At 34.4% G+C, this 21189-nt stretch overlaps 1 protein-coding gene across 2 annotated transcripts in view; it reads left to right on the top strand.

Annotated features, from left to right (window-relative positions):
- The window catches only part of Snx27 (sorting nexin 27), a 311819-nt gene that overhangs the window by 263504 nt on the left and 27126 nt on the right, over nucleotides 1-21189 (top strand). For both annotated transcript variants that reach the window (XM_069826412.1, XM_069826413.1), the window contains exons 6-9: nucleotides 2825-3002; nucleotides 5209-5459; nucleotides 5745-5894; nucleotides 11419-11547. In XM_069826412.1, coding sequence (XP_069682513.1) covers nucleotides 2825-3002; nucleotides 5209-5459; nucleotides 5745-5894; nucleotides 11419-11547 — 708 coding nt within the window. The remainder of the gene's footprint in view (nucleotides 1-2824; nucleotides 3003-5208; nucleotides 5460-5744; nucleotides 5895-11418; nucleotides 11548-21189) is intronic.

Genomic DNA, 21189 nt, shown 5'->3' with positions numbered 1-21189 from the left:
GAGTGAACTCATTGAAGTGTGTCTACTTCGGAAGTGTGAGACTGAAGTTAATTCAGTGATACAAATTATTTTATTTAATGTTTTGAACCAATTTTGATGTCTTTTTATTTAATAACATTGTAATTGCTACAAAAGAAATTATATAATAAACTTAACCATTTCCATCGTGTTAAATTTCAGTGCAGTCAGTTTTGAAAGGACTTAACTCCATGACTTTCATCTTAAAAGTACCGGTATTTTATTAACGACAACAAAAGGTCACACATCGAAAATATCAAACCCTTCTAGTACAATAATTTAGACTAAGATAATAAATTAAAAGTAATACATTGTAAGAGCAAAAATGTTTTTTCACTCTACTGAAAATTTTACTTTTTTGTCATTGAGCTCTTTCTTAATTTGATTCAAATATTATTAAAACTGTAAACAGTAACAGAAATCGAGTAAATGTGGCGACAGACTGGAGGTAAAAAATATCTAACATTAAACCTAAATATGAAGACATTTTAAGCACAAACGGTTCCATAATTTCCATAGAAATAGGGAAACTTGTAAATATATATTTGATTTCTTTTCAGTACAAGAATGTTACAGAAGAATGTACTGAAACTATAGTATTTTTTTGGTTTACTATTTTAAAATATTAACTCTGATGTGACATATTAATGGAGGCCATCTACTTGTTCAGGACAGTTTCACATTATTTACGTTTTGTTTAATTCAGATATATACTTATTATTGATTCAATTTTGGAAAATATAAGAAAAATGTCACTGCTTATATTTACTTAATATTAACCCCAAAATCTAACCTAACTATAATCTACTGACGATTTTGAAGGGATTAGGGAAAATACTGACCTGTGGAAAGGGAGTCCGCAGTGGTAATAAGTTTGAGAACCACTGAACTAAGGTAAATGCTGGATATTTAAATACCCCCGGGCTTAAAAGTGTTAAGTCTTCAATATTGCAAAGGAGCAAGAAAAAAATTAACACTTAAGAAACAATAAAGCATAATGCAGAAGTCTATAACAAAAATTTAAAAGCCAGTGAAATAAAACATTACCTGACTATACAAATAGGGTTGCCAACTATTTTGAAGAAAATATGGGAGAATAAGTGGTTTGCAATATTTCACATAGGAAATTGACAAGTCATTCAATTCAGTTAGCGGTACTAAAAACAACTTTATTCTACATTTTGGCAGTTAGGCTTAAATTAAGAGTATTTTGAGACATTTTGCCTTGCGTAATAGTTCTAAACAAATTGTAAATATTCCCTACATGAGTAGTTGAAATTGACTGTCATTTGCAGTTCTGATTTGATTAGATGTGTCATGCTCCTGTTTCGAACATCTGTTCACTTACTGTTCATAAAAGAAAACACTCTTTGCATGAACTTTGCTGCCTGGTATGCTTACAACACATCTCACTTTTTTTTAATTTGTAGTTCTCTAAAATTGTTTGATTTTAAATTAGTGAACGCTGAAAATATTTCTGGTAAATATTATCTTCTACAGAGACTGCACATTTCAAAGCATATCTGGAACAACAGAATCCATCATATAAATTACTTCAATCACGTAAAAGTTAAATGTTTCAAATAAATTTTTACATTATGCAAAAATAAGGGAGAAAAAGGCTCGAAGAGAGAGGAAATATGGAAGTCGGAAGGAATATTAACAGTTAGGGCTAAATACAGGATATCCTGGGAAATATGGGAGGGTTGGCAATCCTATATACAAATGATGTTTAAAAATTGCTATAGAACCTTTTAAGCTTATATCTTATAGCAATGTATTGCCAAAGCCAAAATCTTTTAAAATCTGGGCTGTCAGTTTTGTTATCGTGCCCAGAGCTTCGACGAGAAGTCTCTGATTTCTATATCATCTAGTTGGTACCGTTCTTTATAGAAATCCACATTATAGTGGCTCTCTCTGTATTTTTATACTGTAAGTTATTTCTCCATGAAACATTCTTTCCACTTCTCGATCCTTCTTCATGTTGTACTTCATCAGTCATATTGAATAAATGCATTACATACAGTATCCACTACCAATTTAAATATACAGTAATCTGAGAAGTGAATGAACACAAATTTCTGACATGAACACTAGCAGTTGAACGTAATACTGTACTGTTCAGTAAAGAGATGCACAGGTCATGCCCTAAACATATGGAACTCACTCATTTTTTGTAAGAACTAGTTTAGCCTCGTAAAAGCTATAAAATTCTTCTGAAACAAAGCTTTACTCGGTACTTACTAGATTTGCCGTACAATGCCCAGTCATTTCTAGATTTCACTGGTGTGAACTAGTAGTAAGAAGGGGACTTGGTTGGAAGTGGCTATGTCTGGTAAGTTCGGATGTTGACAGATTTTAGGTTTTGATGGTAACTTATATAGATGGGGGTGTCTAAGCCTAACAGATCAGAAAACTAAATAAAACATATGAATAGAATGCCAAGAAAATCTGAAACAGATTTATGTTATATACTCTCAACATAAGAGCAGACATAAACCAGGCAAATATGGGATGTGTCGACCATGTAAAGGCAGAACAGGTCTGGTCAAACTAAAGTGTTTTTGATGACATTAAGGACGACAATGACTGTTTATTCTGTTTATTAAGAGACAAACAAAATCATTCGAATAAAATTGAAGTCATGATTACATGTACGAAGTTTGACTTAATTTGCTGAATTTCGTGTTCTGGATGTTACAGTGATGTAGTGGTTTTATATAACTAGGCTCCTTTCAGCAGTCAAGAAATTTTACAAGCATTGTACATGTGAGATGATTTATTAAAAAAGAATGATTTGTTGCAGGGTAATGTATCGCCAGTGGATCTGAAAATTCTGCTACCTGATAGAGAAGTTGTCACTGTTACCGTCCGCAAGAGCTCTACTACTGAAGAGGTGTATGCAGCTGTTATTGATAAAATTCGAATGAACAAGAACACTGCAAAATACTTCTATCTCTTTGAGATTGTGGAGTACAATTTTGGTAATTATTTTTGTGACATCTTAATATTTTAAACTAGTGAAAGACACAGATATGAGTACTCCACTTGTTTTTTTTTTTTTTTTTTTTTTTTTGTATAGCTTCAGTATAATTTTTTTAATGCATTTCACAGAATTTGCAGAAAGCTCAGCATCATTTGTGTTCAAAGTATAGCCAATTATGTCTTATACTCCCACCCATCTTTGTTGGGTATTTAAACTCATGTTTAACACGAACACTTTCTTTGGTAAGACTTGATGATGTGTCAGGTGTAGCTCTTTCTTCATTTGCTGAATTGTGTAGAGTAACCAAAGAAGCACAAAGTATTTCACAATATTTGCAGTTACGTTACTTTCATAAGACTGATCATTCTTTCACAGTGAATTGTGAACTTACTGTACGAAGTTGAAATTCATTTGGAAATAAGACAATCAAAACTAGCTTTAAAGGTGCAACTACATTTATTATTTAACCTCATTGCAGGCACTTATTACTGTATTTTGTAGTAATGAGGTTCAGTGTGGGACTCATTCTCATGATCTGTGTGCACTCAGGCATTTGACTTGCACCTGTTACTCTCCATAATCACTTCATCACATTCCAGTTTTCTCTAGATTCAAAAACACGTTGAAACTTGTTTAAGAGATAAAGCATTACTTCATTGGAGCAGGTCATTTTACCTATATCTCACTGGAAGCAGCTGAACTGTAAAAGTATGTAAAGTGAACACAAAATTATAAACATGGGGTGGGACTAGACACGGCTGCTATTCTGCAGTAGCCACTCAGATTGCTGCAACATTTCCTACTTAATGACTGCATTTTAGCTCGCTGTGGCAAAGCCTTTTTATTTATTTCTTTACACTTACAAAATTTATTACATATAGGACTCTTTTGATAATGCCATGAGATAGAGTTATTTTTATTGAAGATGACTGTCCAAACTCCATGTCTGTATGATTAACAGTTGGTGAGATAAGCACTAATCTTGAAGCTAGTACATATAAACACAGCGACTCTCGTTTTGTCAAAATATAACAGATGAAACTACATTTCTCAGTTCTCAATCATAATTCACATCAGTATGGTAGAAAGTATCAGTGAATACATGTTCCGAGTTGTTGAAAGGTTCAGCTTCATAAAGCCATTTACCAAGCCTACTATGTACCAGTAAACCACGCAAAGTTTTACATAAGCAGGTCAGAACTATGATTTTGATGTGTACAATTTATTATCTATGATCTGTAGAACATTGAGTCAGTGCTAAATGGGTGTATAGGGACTGAGGGGTGTGATTTTGTTTTGCTGAACTTCAAGACAATGCTAACTCATTTAAAATTTGTGTGACTGTAGCCTGTATACATTTTCGTTTGGTTTTACTTTGTTTATAGTTTGATTTTTTTCTATTATTTTATTTGTATTTCTAGTGGTGTGGAGGATTGGCCTGATAGCCTTAACTACACCAGATTAAATAAATAAACAAAATTAATATATATATATATATATATATATATAATTAAGTTAAAAAACAGTTGAACGTAAGGCACATGATGAAATGTTTCTTCTCAATACCTGATCTACAGCTATTTTAAATTGAGTTAACCCTGGTGGACATTAGGCTAAGTTCATTAATTCATGTAAGTGATGCTATGTAAAGAGTTATCTTTATGGACGAGGAAAGCTTAGTAACAACAATTCGTTTTGGTTGTCTATAGTTGAGTTTCCGAGATTTCCGAAAAGTCTAACTACCAGTTTAATTAAAAATAGAAGCAAAAGGAAAACCCAGGCAATGCCGGATGCATTCAGCTAGTTACAAATAAACTTCAAAATATGGAACTAACATTTTTTCATAGTTCAAATTCGCTCATTAATCAGTCTCTGTTCAAAGTTTTGATCTGATAGCCTATTGGCTTTTGGACTATCTGGGTTTAACCTTAATCCAAACTTATGAGCCGACATAAGATAGAGTTCAAATCATCATTCGTTCTACTTATTTCATCATTTGTTTCATCAGGGTGTAAGTGGATTGTTGGCCTGACAAAAGTATCTGCATTTATAAGCCTGAAATGTAATACTGACTTGGAACCTAGGTCTCAAAACTGAATAACTCATTTAGTTAAAAGTGCTTCAGTGTTTGTGAAATTATTATTTTGTTGTGCTTGTGTTTTACTATGAAAGTGCTAAAATTATTCATTCGATGTTGTTTTCAGAGAGAAAACTTCAAGCAACAGAATATCCGCATAATCTATACATTCAGAACTACAGCACAGCGACATCAACATGTTTGGCTGTACGGAAATGGCTGTTCTCTCTGTCACGTGAGTTGAGTTTGGCTTCAGATGACCAAGCGACTACGTTCATCTTTTGGCAGGCTGTGGATGATGTAAATCGGGGACATATTAGAGCAGATGATAGGTTATATCAGTTGAAAGCTCTTCAAGACGCTTCAAGGAAAAATGAGGTAAATATGCTTTTTTTTTTAGCAAAGTAGTCTATTCTTGTTAATTTCTTTCTTTTTTTTCGATGCTATTCTCACTGACTTAGTGTGTAGACCCAAATATCACCCAAGAAAATAACTGTCTGCTCTGAACTGCGAATTTTCTGTAACAGTTTATCATGGAATTAGATTTTAATTAAGGAGGTCTTCCAAAGCAGTTAGAATTGAGGTGTTTATTTGATGAAAGTGTTTGTGAAATACAGTACTGAATTACAGAGCGATATATGTTGGAATTGATGTTGATTACAGTATTTAAGGCTGGCTCGTGAACTCACAGGGTATGGAGAGGTTGTTTTTCCACATTGCTCTTGTGATTCCCGTAAAGAAGGACATGTAATTGCTTCCGTGGGAGCTGCAAGCTTTAAATTACAAGCATGTCGGGAGGATGGAGCTCTTGAGGTAGGAAAACTTTCTCATTTTTCCCTTAATATAGGCATATACGAGTATCATAGACACACACTAACACCGACACCAACACTGATGTAATAGAGATAGAGTGAGGGAATAAGTGTATAATTATTATTCGTAATTATTTGTGCGTATGCATGTGCATGTGGATGTGTGTGTGGGCACACGCACACCTCCTACTCCTTCATAATCCTTTTCCTCAGTCTTCTACTTATCCTATCTCTTACACTTCATCTTCATCTACTCTTTTTTTCTCTGCCTCCTCTTCTTTCTCTCTGTTTTTCCATCTTCTCCTTTTTCCATCTCCTCTTCCCTCCACATCTTCACTTTCTTACTGGCCATTACCCTTACCTTTCTCCATTTCCTGATTTTATTCGCCTCTTTTTCTTCTTCTACTTCTTTTTCTTCTATTGCCTCTTTCTTTTTTATCTTCATCTCCATCTTTATCTTTTCCATCTCATTACACCTCATTTCCATCTCTATCCCCATACCTTTTTATCTTTCTCCTTCATTTCCTTCTACATTCTTGCCCATTTTCATTTGTTTCTATATCTTCCAACTTGAAACTCCTCTTCATTTGTCTTTGTTCTCTCAATATCACATGTTTGTTCCTTCTTAAAAGTACTTTTGTAAACCCGTAGTTATCCATTCTCAGAATCTGCTTGGGCTAAATTTCTTTCAAGGCTACATATATTTTTTTTATTCATTAAAGACAACAGCTCAAAGAATTTGAGTGACCACAAGGGTTCTGAATACAATAAACGTGTACAATATAATGTGATATTTGAAACATTAAAGAAAAAAAAAAGTTAATTGTTGAAGGCAAATATAAGTGAACTAATTGAAATAAAGATGATGTAATATTTGAAGAGAAACCTTGATAATATTTATAAGAACAGACATTACATAATCAAAAGGAATGTGAAATTCCTTAAGATAATTCCATGTGAATTTTATAATAGAACCTCTACTGCCAAACAGCAAACCAATGACAGACCATTGTTTAAGAGGGATGTTGTACTTTTGAGAAAGATAAGGTAGACAAGGTTCATATATAGATTTCTTCTCAGTGGTGGTCTGATTTAGGTTCCTTTCAAAATGGATAGTAGGGTCAAGAACAAGAGCCCATTTTAAGCATCCGTTAATAGCAATAATGTCTGCCCGTCTAAAAGAACCATCTGATGATACACAATGTACTTCCTGATGAATCACTCAATTTAAAGTTATTAATGATGTCGCCAAAGAATGTCGTACACGATGATGTCTAGCATTGATTAATAGCTCGCCTTTAGGGCATTGTCCAAGCACGTGTCCAAGTGTTTCAAGCTCACTACAGTCTGGATGATGGCAGCAGGTTGTGCTTAGAGTTCTGCCCGGTATTGCTCGAACCGCTGAAATATTGCTTGACATTTTTAAAGCATTGGTCCATTCTGAGGAAGATAGGCCCTTTCGATTGCTTACCCATGAGTTAGCCTTGGGGACAGTGGCGTATACTGGTTAAAGGGTTTGGGCTACCGCTGACCCTATTATTACACAAAATATATCTAACAATTACTTTAATTTTAATTACTATGGTAAAACTAATAATACAAAATTATTACATTATGTTATATTATAAACTTTTTCTTTTGTAATTTCCTTGGGCTACCGCCGGTAGCCCCGGTAGCCCGCAAAATACGCCCCTGCTTGGGGAGATCTCTATAAACAATGACCCCTTTACCACGCAAGATATGATTTGTCCAAGTTTGGAATGCTTCATTTCTTAACTGTTTACGAATTTTACGACCTGACCAGTTGATAGCATCAATAGTGGTGATATTCAGTTTTCACAGAGCAGAAACTTTTTCACTTGCAAGATTCCTAACAGTATGGAGATGGCAGTCATCAACACGAAGAAGAGAATTACAAATATTTGTGTGTTGGACGTAAGCTTCCCAAGATGATTTCATTAACGAAAGACCATGTATTTTTTAGAGGCATAGAGCATTCTGTCAGGACAGTCCTCTAAGCTCTTTGCATGCTCCTCTAGTAACTTTATCTAAATCATTAAGAGTTGGCAAGAGATATTGATTCATAATCGTTACCCTTTGATCAGGTTTTAATAAAGGGAAAAGATCGAGTTTAGAAATATTTTTACTGAATGTGGTAAAAACTGCATATTTATCAAAAAAGATTGCATCATTAAAATTAATACCGGTATCAAGGTATTAATGCAGTCATGGATTGATTGAGCGAGCCATTAGCGGAAGTGACATTAAACTGGGATAGAATACCACTTTCAATCGATATTAAATTGCATTTGCTAGGGATAATAGCCAAACCAAGGGCAGAAAGGTTATTTTCTGCTAGACTAATCAGAGATGTAATGCCATTTTCACTACTTGAAATTGAAGCAATGTCATCAGCAAAAGTAATGGCAGAAAGATTGTCTAGAGTAGGATCAAATGAAAAACCATGGCGTGCGATACTTCATTATTAGTAAGATCTTTAATGATACCGTTGATTGCTAAGTTGAATAGAGTAGGAGAAAGCAGACTGCCCTGAGGAACTCCCTTTTTACCTCACTGGACTTAGTTTTCCATTAGCAATTTCAATTTGAATCTGGTTCATTTATTAAATTTCGTAAATTATAGGGCATAGAATTCATAGCTACTGATCTCTTAACATGCTCATGTCCTATGCAATCAAACACTTTGTTTACATCAAGAAAAGCAACAAAACAATCAGACTTATTATTTTTCGCGTCTTTTAGACAACCACTAATTAATGAGATGTTAACATGAGTCCCTGGTGTAGAAACGAAACCCCTTTGGTGAATGAAAGTGAAAATATGTTTTAATTTAAAATCTAGCACTTTCTCAATAAGGTGTCGCACTACCAAGAAGATTGTAATAGGTCGCCAGTTTTTCAAATCACTAGGTCACCTCCTTTGTAGATCAGAATAGTTCTTGCCTTCCGAAGGGGAGCAGGTACAACTCCGAAGTGAAGCATGGCTGATCCTAGCAGTGACAGAAATTTTGCTGACTTGAGATGTTTAAGAACTCTGACAGTAATTCGATTAGATCCTGGAGCTGTATCAATCTTCATTTTGGTGAGTGCGATATTCATTTCTTTTTCAGTAATTATTATAGAATCAGAATCTTTGGATGTATCACAAGAAGGGAGAAAGTTAATCGAAGTCATTATTAGAATGACCCAAATATATGAGTAAAATGATTTTCAACTATATCTTTAGAAAGGGAACAAAACCGTTGTTTTTCAGTCTTCATTATTAAGTCGTACTTCCTTCTTTCGGTTCTTGTAGAAATTATATTGCGCAAAATCAAAATAGTATCTTTCTCTGTTTTTATCTTTTAGTTCACTTTTGTGGGTTGGAAGTTTCAGTATAGGTGTAGCGTTTGTTAAGTTTCCCATTACAACAAAGATTAAAATATTTGACAGCTGGGTGTTGAGGTCAAGGAACGGAAGAAACTGATTCAACAATAAATTGGAAAGCTTCAGAAGTAACTCGATCAAGATCTTGCGAGATTAGTTATAATGTGCTGTAATTTATCTTCCCATTCTTGCAAAGGAGATAAGGATAATGGGTTTGTAGGCGTAATATTATTATTATTAGTAGTTGTGGTAGATTGATTGTGATTCTTGTTGGAAGAACACGCATCTGGATTTAGAATACTAATAGAAAATAAATTAGTAATACTAGAATCTGAATATTTGGCAGTTACAGATTGTCTGTGTTCAGAAGGGTGTGCCTTACTTATGTAGGGTGATCAGATTCACAGTGATAAAAAAGAGGACACAAAGCTTAAAAAAGGAGAACACTGTTCGAAAAAAAGAGGACAGAAAATATGTATGTACTTAGATTTAGGCTTAAGCCTATAGCCTATTATACTTTAAATTACCTCAGTATCTGTTTTATTACAGATTATATACAGTACAGATTTATACTTATACTTAAAAGTATGTTAATATCTATTTTATTACAAAATAATTATGATAAAAATAATAATTTTACAGTTAGCTACATATGTATGGGAGTCCGATCATTGGCAAAGAGTATATTCCGTCGATCCTGCTGCCGCCTACAGGCAAGTTACTTGAAAAATTCGTCAAATCAGATAATTTCAAAACATCAGGCATACAATTTACGAAAAAGAGGACATTTCTTGATTAAAAAAAAAAAAAAACTGCCTGGATTCTGGACAAAGATCTAAAAAGGAGGACATGTCCGGACAAAAGAGTATGTCTGGTTACCCTATACTTATGTGAATATTAACAGATTTGTAATATTTACCACATAATGTACACTGATGTTTTGACGTGTCTTGAAGTACCTGAGAATCAGCAGAATCAGTCATTACCCAGGAAAAGAAATCCCTTTTATTCCTCTTAGCAACTATGCAGTGAAGTAAACAAACTCTTCTTCAGATCAGAACAAAATTATTCAGATTAAGATTATGCAAGTCGCATATATAATCTTGCCTTACTAACATTTCTAAAGATGTATCAGTCACCAATACACATTAAAACAAAATATAAGTATCTGACATTGCAATAATACTATACAAAAATCAATAAATATGTCAGAACAACACGATTAAGATCCAACATCAGGCATGGCCTACTTCATACTAGAGGTAGAGATAATGTATGTAAATTTTAAGAATTCTGTGAGTGTCGAGGATTAAATGGTTATAATAAAGTTTATTATATAACACACATGTTACTACTACGTATTTTAGCCTTTCCTTTCCATTTTATGTAAACCCCCTTTTAAGAAAAACCCCTATTTAAGGAAAGAAAAAGTAACCTTCCAGAGATTGGTTAAAAAGGGATTCTACTGTAATTAGTCACATTTTTATTGATGTTTTAAGATTTGATTTTACTCTTGTTATATGCTTGTTATTTTATTTTATGCTTATGACTTGACTTTATCTTCCCATTTCTTTTTCACTATATATATAAATTTTCCTACTTTCAAATTTCTTTCTTTCAGTGACCTATATAATTCTGTATCATTCTTTCTTCACCCACTCTTTCTAGCACAATTTCGTTTCTTACTCTGTCCATTTCAAACATTTCATTATTCTCCAGGAAAACATGGCATGATGAGTCTTTCCACGGTAAAAGGCAAAGACTAAGAGGCAGGTGGAAAATAGGAAAGATTGAGGAATGCTGGATTTTCAGTGAAAGACCTGCCCTTGAACAGAACACTGTGAATGAATGAATGTCATGTCATATTGTATATATCTTCAGGAATGTGTTACATGTTGTGTTATTGTAATTTTTATTTATTATTGGAATTAATTAAATCTTGCAATGACTTTCCGTAGAAATCTAAACATCTTTATCATTTGCAAAAAATGAATGAATGAATGAATGAATGAATAAATACTTTTTTTAACTGCCCTATATTTTACTTAATGTAACAAGTATTTCTTGAGATGTATAATAGTTATTGAATAGTTGTACCTCATGTGATTCTCATAAATAGCAATGGTGTCATTTTTTACAGTCTCAAGTCGTAGAATTTTCATGGACAAGCGTTAAAGAATGGGAAGTGGATGATGAGGCAATGGCGTTCTGCTTCCAATATCAGCGTCCTGAGAAGAATCCTAGATGGGTCAAGATTTTTACACCTTATGTAAGTTTAATTTCTTTGTTTAAATTAGAGAAAGTAATTTTCTCATGAGATATCGGCGAATGTATGAGACTGGTGCCCACCCAGCATTGTAATGAATTTGGGAAGCCACGAAAGACAGCAAAATTCTGTTCAGCGAACCAGCTATAATGGCTGAAGGAATTATCATGTTATCCACATGATAATCATTCACCTCTGCTTAGGCATGTGGATGTGAGGCCAATCTTGGCCCTCCATGAGTTGTCATGCCCAGGTTTATTATTAACTAGTTGTACACAAAGTCATTCTTTGACAGTTAGCTGTATCACTTCACCGTATTCTCTTTGTTGTCTGTAACAAAATTGCATTTCTTTAAGCTGTATCACTTCACCGTATCCTCTTTGTTGTCTGTAACAAAATTGCATTTCTTTAAAGTGACAATTCCGAATTTGGCCTATTTAAGTGTCATCTACAGAGTAGACTTTATTTTTTTGCATTTTTGAGAGAGAGACTGGAATGCTTGAAATACTTGATAAACAGCTGGCCAGATTTAGATATAATGCCACCCCTAGGCAGTGCTAAAATTTGCCAATCACCTCCCCCCCCCCCCCCAACTCTTACAAACAATTTATAAGTAGCTATTATAGAGCAATTCCACGAAAATGTCATACCGAGGTGAATTTCTAGAAATTGATGTAGGACTATTTTTGTTGAAGAAATATGTTTCTTTATACTTTAAATTGCCTTATTTCGCAAGATAATGTTTAAAATTCTCTTTCTTTTAGTCTATAACTTGCTGCAGATCTTGTCATATTCCAAACACTTAAAAAACACGTATAGATACTTATGTTTCTTGTCACAATTTGGACATGTAAATTTCTTTCATTTCGAGCCGTCTTTTTAGTATACTATATTTTGGTCTTTCCTTGAAGTAAATATGAAATTAGTTGAAGGATCCTAAGATCTTAAATAACTTAAAATCATTATAATTATATGTACTGTAAGTTACGGTCAGTCCATCACAATAAACATACAAAAACTCTTCCACACAACACAATAATTGACAGATTAAAATTTCCTTTGGTATTCTGTGTTATTACTACATGACCAATAAAAAAGTATTAGAACATTTTCTTCTAAAGTGATTTCGTTTTCTGCTACGGCATTAGTAGTATTTAGTAGTATTTATTTATTTAACCTGGTAGAGATAAGGCCATCAGGCCTTCTCTGCCCCTCTACCAGGGGATTAAAACTATACCATGAACAATAAGATTACAATTAATATTAAATTTACTATTACAATTACAATAAAAATTAAAGTACGACAAGAATACCTGATTAATGAAAGCTAGACATTTTATCATAGAAGTTAAGAACAAAGAATATTTTTGTATTTACTAAATTAGAAATTAAACCTACAATAACAAAATTCTATAGTGATGAAATTACCGGATATTGAAATATTTTGTGATAGATTAAGAGAACTATTTACAAGAAACCATGTCTGAACGAGTCTCAATTACTGATCAAGTGCCTAGTAAGTTTGCGTTTGAATTGAATTTTATTTTGACAGTCCCAGATGCTAGCAGGTAATGAATTCCAGAGTCTTGGCAGGGCTATTGTGAAAGAGGATGAGTATGAGGAGGTGCGATGGGATGGTATTGTTAGTATTGTTTCATGGTGAGAGCGTGTGTTCAGATTGTGGTGGGAAGAAAGGTAAGTGAAGCGAGAAGTCAGGTACGAAGGAATAGAAGAGTTCAAGATTTCGAAGAGAAAGAGAAGTGAATGTAAATTTCTTTTCTTATCTAGTTTAAGCCAACCTATTGCTTCCAGGGATGGGGTAATGTGATCATATTTACGAACATTGCTTACAAAACGTACACACAAATTATGAGCACGTTGAAGTTTCGTTTTGTTGTCGCTGGAAAGGTCAGTCAGTAAAATGTCAGCGTAGTCAAAATAGGGAAATACAAGGGTCTGCACAAGGGACTTTTTTAAGCAAGAGGGAAGATGAACATTTATCCTTTTTAGCACATGGATAATAGAATATACTTTTCTGCAGGTTTCTGTGATTTGCATGTCCCATTTGAGATTATTATCCATGTGAATGCCAAGATTTTTTACCGAAGAACTGAAAGGGATATGCACTGTACTTACTTTAACGGGGGAAATGTCGAGGTGCTTTACAGCGTCGGTTTGCCGTTTGTGTCCTAATATTATTGCTTGTGTCTTTCCAGGATTGATATTAAGATGGAATTTCTTTGTCCATGTCACAATCGAGTCAGTGTCTTCGTTCACTTTATCTATAGCGTCATTTATTCGATCTAAGCGGGAAGAGATGTAGCATTGAAGGTCGTCAGCATACAAGTGATAGTTACAATGCCTTACATGAGATGTAATATCATTGACATATATTGTGAACAACAATGGTCCGAGTACCAAACCCTGTGGTATACCTGATGTTATGTTAAGCCAGGAGGAGCTTCGATTCCCGGATACAACACATTGTTGGCTTTCCCGTAAGTAGGATTCGAACCAACTCACAGCAGTCTCTGACAAATGCAGATTTCTCAATTTATGGGTGAGCATGTCAAAATTTACAGAGTTGAAAGCTTTGGTAAGGTCAAGAAGTGTTAGTATTGTTACTTTATTGGAGTCGATTGCTTCACAAATGTCTTCTGTCACTTTAAGTAGAGCAGTGCTTGTGTTGTGTCCAGCTCTGAAACCTGACTGATACTTGTCGAATAGTTTGTGTTCGTTCATGTAGTTAGTAATTTGTCTGTGTACGATTCTTCCCAGTGCTTTTGATATGGCTGGCAGGATACTGATTGGTCTATAGTCGTTCGGGTCGGTGGGAACTTTGACTTTTGGAAGAGGAAGAACGAAAGCTTGCTTCCATATTTTAGGGAAAGTTGAAGTGATTAAGGAACTATTGAATATGTGTGCAATTGTAGGTATTACTATGTCTTGTATTTTCTGTATGAGTAATATGCTAATGTTGTCTAGCCCTTGAGCTTTCGTCTTGATGCGTCAGATGGGTTTCATTACATCAATAGGAGTGACGTCAGTAAAATAGAATTTGTCTCGAGTTGGGGGAGCTGAGTCAGGCAAAACTGTGTCTTGTTTCGTCGTGTTGTTTAAGGTCGGGTCCTTTACAAAGTGTTCGTTCAATCGGTCAAGTGGGATGGGTATGTCTGCTTGTTCACTAGCCCTTCCAAGTCCAATAACCTTCAGATTTTTCCATAACTCGGAAGGGGTTGTGTTGGGCTCTATAAGTTTGTAGGAGTATTTGAGTTTAGCGTTTCTTATTAGTTGAGTTGTTCTGTTTCTTAGGTGTTTATATAAGTTAAAATATTCGTTGTTTTTATTGCGGGTGTATTTCCTATAGGCTAAGTCGCGTTCGGACATAAGGCTACGTATTTCAGTCGTCATCCAAGGGGCTGGGGTCTTTCTGGTACGTTTGGTCTTTAATGGTGCGTGTTTATCATAAAGTTGAAGTATTAACGTATTGAATAAGTCTACTTTCTCGTCTACAGTTCGTAATGTCCAGATCATGTGCCATGGAAGTTGTGCAGCGTCTTCTTTCAGTGCAATATCATCTATTCTTTTAATATCCCTGTAAGTAATTACTCTAGGAGTCGATTTAGGACACTGCAGATTAAACGATAGATAAATGATATCATGCCCTGATATTCCTGGTGCAGGCAACTGCCCATGCGTCAGTATTTTGTCGGCATTGTTAGTAATTATCAAGTCCAGTAATGTGTCTGTACCTTCCGTGTGATGTGTGGGAGCTAGGGGTAAGATTACCATATCAAGGCACTGAAAGAATGATTGAAGTCTTTTAGTCGTACTAGAATGTAAGTCAAGTAAGTTTGAATTGAAGTCACCCATTATTATAATGTTCTCATATTGCGGCGTTACGTTTAGTAAGGAGGTTTCGAAATCATCTACGTCATATATATGTGGGGGTTTATATACGACACACACTAGACATTTTGTAAATAAGGTACAAATTTCAATGAACATATATTCGGGTTTGGCAGAGTACTGGCTTGGAGAATGAATAATTTTAGGTCGCAAATCGGATCTAATATAACCAGCCACCCCTCCGCCTCTCTTGCCCTCTCTATCATTACGGCAAAGCGTATAGCCAGGAAGGTTTACGAGAGTGGAAGGAAGATTAGGATGTAACCAAGATTCAGAGATAAGAATAACGTGAATGTCTAAAGGTGAGAAGATAGAAGAAAATTCGTCAAAATGACACAACAGACTTTGAGCATTCACATGAACAACATTAAGTGACAAAGGAGAGGAAGAAAGCGCAGCCTTGAGTATGTCTGTGGTACAGGGCAGTGGGCAGGTAGGGTTGCTATTGTTCGTGTTAATAGAGAGAACCGGTCTCTGTCCACTGACCTCAGAGACTGTCGGGTGAACATGCTGCTTTTTGTTCTCAATGATACCAACTTATATGCAATTCAAATTTTTAAATTATTTTCTAGCAATAATAACTTAAAATTACAGTACTAAATGATAAAGAATATGAAGAAGAAAAATAATTAATTAATAAATAAAGTTATTATATAGTAAAAGTTAAAGTGACAAATTTACAGTACTAAATGATAAAAATAAGAATGAAAAAGAATTAATTATTAAGTGAGGCATTGTGAGTGACTGACATTTCGCTCTCTCAGCTGTTATACTGTTCATTCTCACAGCGTACTTAGTTACTTGGAAGGCCTCTGTGAAGTTACACGTGAACTGATGTTAAGTGTGCAGTAATTACACCTGAAAAGAGCAAAATGAGATTCAGGCAGCTCATTGGAGCAATAAGCAGGTCTCGATATTTACTGCTGTTGCCTGGTTTAAACAGGAAGGTGACAGGGAAGGTCAGAAGAAATCCTCTGCATTAGTGTCAGATTATGTAGCACATGACAAATATGCAGTAGATGTTTGTCTACGAAAAGTGTTTTCTGAAATTTTGGCGATTATTCCGAACAGTGAGGTGGTAAAAATATTTTCAGATGGAGCAGCGAGTCATTTTAAATAGAAGTATACATTGAGCAGTGTGACATTGTTTGCTCGCATATTTGGATTTAACATAGAATGGAACGTCTTTCAGTCATATCATGGCAAAGGGCCGTGGATATGATTGGAGGCCAAGTAAAAAGGATGGCATGGATGGCTGCGAAATCGGGGAAGAAGATACAAAGCACTACAGAATTTCGTAACATTGTGAGCTATAAAAACATCCAAATTGTTGTTCAGGAGGTAGCACAGATTGAGATAGACGAAGGAAAGAAGTATCTCGAAAAACGATTTGAGCATATTGCACATATTCCGGTAACTCTTGGAGTTCATTACGTGAAAGTGTTAGATCCCTATGTCATAGAATATGCACAACTGTCTTGTGAACAATCAGTGCGAAAGATCCACATGTTCTGTGTGTGAAAAGAAACTAAAGTTTGTTCAGGTAACAAGTGACATATTGACAGTGTTCCTGCAGTACATACTTGTTAGACTAAATAAGTGAGTCAACGAGTGCCATGGAATGCTTCTATGTGTTTAATTCCAATGGTTCAAATTCAATCTAAAAGTAGAACTCAACATTTTAATCTCTTATTAAGAACATAATATATAACAGCCATAGGGATGGGAAATATAAACTGTGATCTGCGTCACCTTATTGTAATCGATAAGGAGGTCAGTGCCAGTTTATTAGGAACGCGCTTGAATAATGTAAAATACTGTCTTACGCTGGGGAGTTGATGCCATATAGAGTGATAAGCGCTGTCAAGGTTGCTGTGACACTCTTATAGTCCTAAAATTAAACACCAATGTATATGGCTTGTATATACAGTATTTAATCACAGAGAAATAACTATATATGTTATTAAGTAGGCCTATGTAATACTTGTATCTGCATTAATTTGTGTTATTTAAGATGCATGGTTAAACAAACTAATTTTTTATTCTGGAAAACATATTATTCATTTAAATTAATCGTTATGTTAATTTACTACTTATCAAGTTTCATATTATTTTGTACTATTTACGGTTCCTTAAATGCAACTTTATTTTAAAATTCAGAGATGTCAGTCAGTTACAAAATGAGGTCAGTCAGTTACACATCACTTTTTCGGCCATAACTCCATTACTAATCATCAGGGAAAGGATTTATATGTAAATACATATTTACTTATAAAGCTAATATAATTTATATTTTGCATTATCTTTATGTTTCACAATGTGTAGGGTTGAAAAATCCTACTTTTATTTTCCATATTTTTCCATATTTTAGAGTTTAGTACATATTTTCGTTAATTTCCATATATTTTCCATATTTCATATAAAACAGTCCATATTATATTAGGTTTAACAATAAAACAAAACAAAATTCCATTAACTTTTAAAAATACATTTCAACAATAGAGATTTAAACACATGTTCAGTAATCCCTTTAACATCAGAGTTATTTGAAAATTAGCAGTCCTATCAACAATGGGAAAGTAAGTTACAAAACTGTATTAATTTAATTTAAAATTTTTAACAGACTTCAGTTGTGCAGCTCAACAGTTAAATGCCAGTCAGAGTACACATAGGTTCAGTTTTGTAAATCATACTATAAAGACGGTAAATATGCCAAAAGTACGTCATTCAGTCAATTTAAAATCAAAACTAACAAGTTACATTTCAGAATTTAAAGAAGATGGTTTATCAACTGACAATAAAATATTATTTTGTAATTTGTGTCAGTGTGCAGTATCATCTACACAAAAGTTCCTGGTGCAACAACACATTACAACTAGTAAACATCAGGCCAACAAACAACTAAATTCCAAGCAGAGACAATTGTTTTTAACACAACCAACAACATCGAATGTAAGATCTGAGTTTAACATCGACCTGTGCCGTTCTCTCATCTCTGCTGATATTCCTCTCTACAAACTAAAGAATAAGGTCTTCAGGGAATTCCTTGAAAAATATACTCAACATACAATCCCGGATGAGTCAACACTTAGGAAGACGTATGCTCCATCCATCTACGATGAGACAATACAGAAGATAAGAAATGAAATTAAAGATAGTTCAATTTGGGTTTCCATTGATGAGACTCCCGACAAAGAAGGTAGACTTGTTGGTAATGTAGTTATCGGTTTGTTAAGTGAACAATATTCTGAACGAATTCTTTTACATTGTGATGTTCTAGAAAAGTGCAATAACAAAACTATAGTTAAACTGTTCAACGAAGCTATGGGTATCCTGTGGCCAAAGGGTATTATGTACGATAATGTGTTATTCTTTATTAGCGATGCTGCCCCTTATATGGTCAAAGCTGGACAAGCATTATCTGTTGTATATCCTAAATTGACTCATTTTACTTGTGTGGCGCATGCATTTCATCGTGTGGCAGAAGTGGTCAGAGACAATTTCCCTAAAGTAGATTTGTTGATTTCATCAGTGAAAAAAGTATTTCTCAAAGCTCCCAGTAGAGTTAACGTGTTGAAAGAAATGTACCCTGAAATTCCATTGCCACCAAAGCCAATTTTAACTAGATGGGGTACATGGCTAGAAGCAGTTGAATATTATGCCGAACATATAGACTCTATTAACAATGTTCTCCTTGCATTGGACTCTGAAGATGCAGTCTCAATTGATACTGCGAAAACAGTTACCTGTGACATAAGTGTGAAGAATGACTTAGCTCACATTCAGCATACATTTTCATGCATCATAAAAACGCTCAAAAGTCTCCAAAATAGGCATCTTTCACTATTTGAAAGTTTTGAAATTATAAATAGTACTGTGGAACAACTGAATCGTGGTAGAGGTAAAGTTGCAGATGCAGTAAGAGCTAAGGTGGACACTGTACTTTCAAAAAACCCTGGATATGAAGAACTACAAAAGGTTGTTGCTGTGATGAGTGGTGAATCAACAGTGAAGATTAACTTGGACTTATCCCCAGCAGACATTGTGAAATTGAATTATGTACCAGTTACTTCTTGTGACGTCGAACGCTCTTTTAGTCAGTATAAATCTATCCTCAGAGACAATAGAAGAAGATTCACTTTTCAGCACTTGAAAGAAATGTTTGTAACCTATTGTTATGGTAACAGACAATAAAAATTGTGTTTTGTTGAAACTACATTGGAAGATAAGGTACGTCCATTATATTTTTTGTTTAGTTTGATTAAAATGTACCAATATTTAACGTACATAGTCATTTTTTTATAATTTTAAGTCCATATTTAATTCCATATTTTGGTAAAAATCCATATTTAATTCCATATTTTGGTAAAAATAACTACATATATATTTACATATTTCATATATTTTTAGTCCATATAAATCCGTTCCCTGCTAATCATGGTTTGGAGGTCGTTTTCAACTTAAACTGAAGATTACAATTTCCTTTCCGAACTATATATTTTCAAAATTGTATCAGGAATGACAATTCAGAGAAATCTGTGGAGAACCATGTTCACCCGAAGAGAGAGTTGACATTTATGTCAGTCAGTTACACACACTTTGGACGTAAATAAATAGTATACTTTTTCTATTAAAACGTTTATTTTTATATGCATCTTAAGTGTACACTTTCATCTATCAAATTCTGCGATGACATATTCTAATTTCAACCCATTACACAATTTAAGCAGACATTTTGCTGTCAAAGTGTACTGTAAATGTCAGTCAGTTACAAGTGGAATTGCTCTATACAGGTCATGTTTAGTTTAAATTAGTTTTAAATGAAATGTTACAATTCAGAAAACAATAAATTACTGGAATCAAAATACATGCACTTTACTTTGAATTATAAAGATTTCCTTCGCATTTTCTTCACAGAGATGCACTGATGATGTCATCAAAGTCGATCTTACAAAGCACATCAGACTCGATGCAAAGAAATATATTCAAACTTATTCAATGTTGAAACAAAATTGATTTGTGAAAGGCAAGCTGTGGTTTATTTTTAAGCATTGGTTTTGTTGGTGGTATAATTATTACAAGTATTTCGTACTTCGATAGGAAGTTAAAGTAAATTGAAAAATGAACTCCAACTCTTTGCGGAATAAACCTCTCATAACGAATTATATAGTGCACATGCTGGAAAGTGATTAAATCGTATTGTTGACGATATATCATGTTGGAAATGTAACTGAGAATTCTGGTTACTATTCATAGTGGTAATATAATAAACACATATCCAATTTGATTTTCAATAATGCATTTTTGTTTATACAAGCAGTTAAATTTAAGCAGTTTCATAGTATATGAGGGTGGACCCAAAAGTAACCAGAACCAAACTGTTGCGCGCACATGCTTTCTAGTTACGAGTTGTGCTGTTAGGTAGTGTTAGTTTGGGGTCTCCCGCGACCGTTAGTGAGCTGGCATCAGTCTGAGTTAAGTGGTTTGTTTGTGGTGCTGTGTTGTTTGCGTTCCTGTTTCAGCCGTTTGGCGATTAGTGAGATGGCCGACCACAAGGAACAAAGAGTGTGTGTGAAATTTTTTGTTTTCTGTTAGGGAAAACTGCAGCCGAGACCATTGGGATGCTTCGGCAAGCCTTTAATGATGATGCTTTGGGGAAATCACAGTTCTACGAGTGGTTTTCCTGTTTCTAATCTGGCAACATGTCAACTGAAGACATGCCACACACCGGCCGTC

Source organism: Periplaneta americana, chromosome 5 (assembly GCF_040183065.1).
Source record: "Periplaneta americana isolate PAMFEO1 chromosome 5, P.americana_PAMFEO1_priV1, whole genome shotgun sequence".
NCBI classification, from domain to species: Eukaryota; Metazoa; Arthropoda; class Insecta; order Blattodea; family Blattidae; genus Periplaneta; species Periplaneta americana.
The sequence above is the reverse complement of the archived record's forward strand: the minus strand, read 5'-3'. Positions and strand labels throughout refer to the sequence as shown.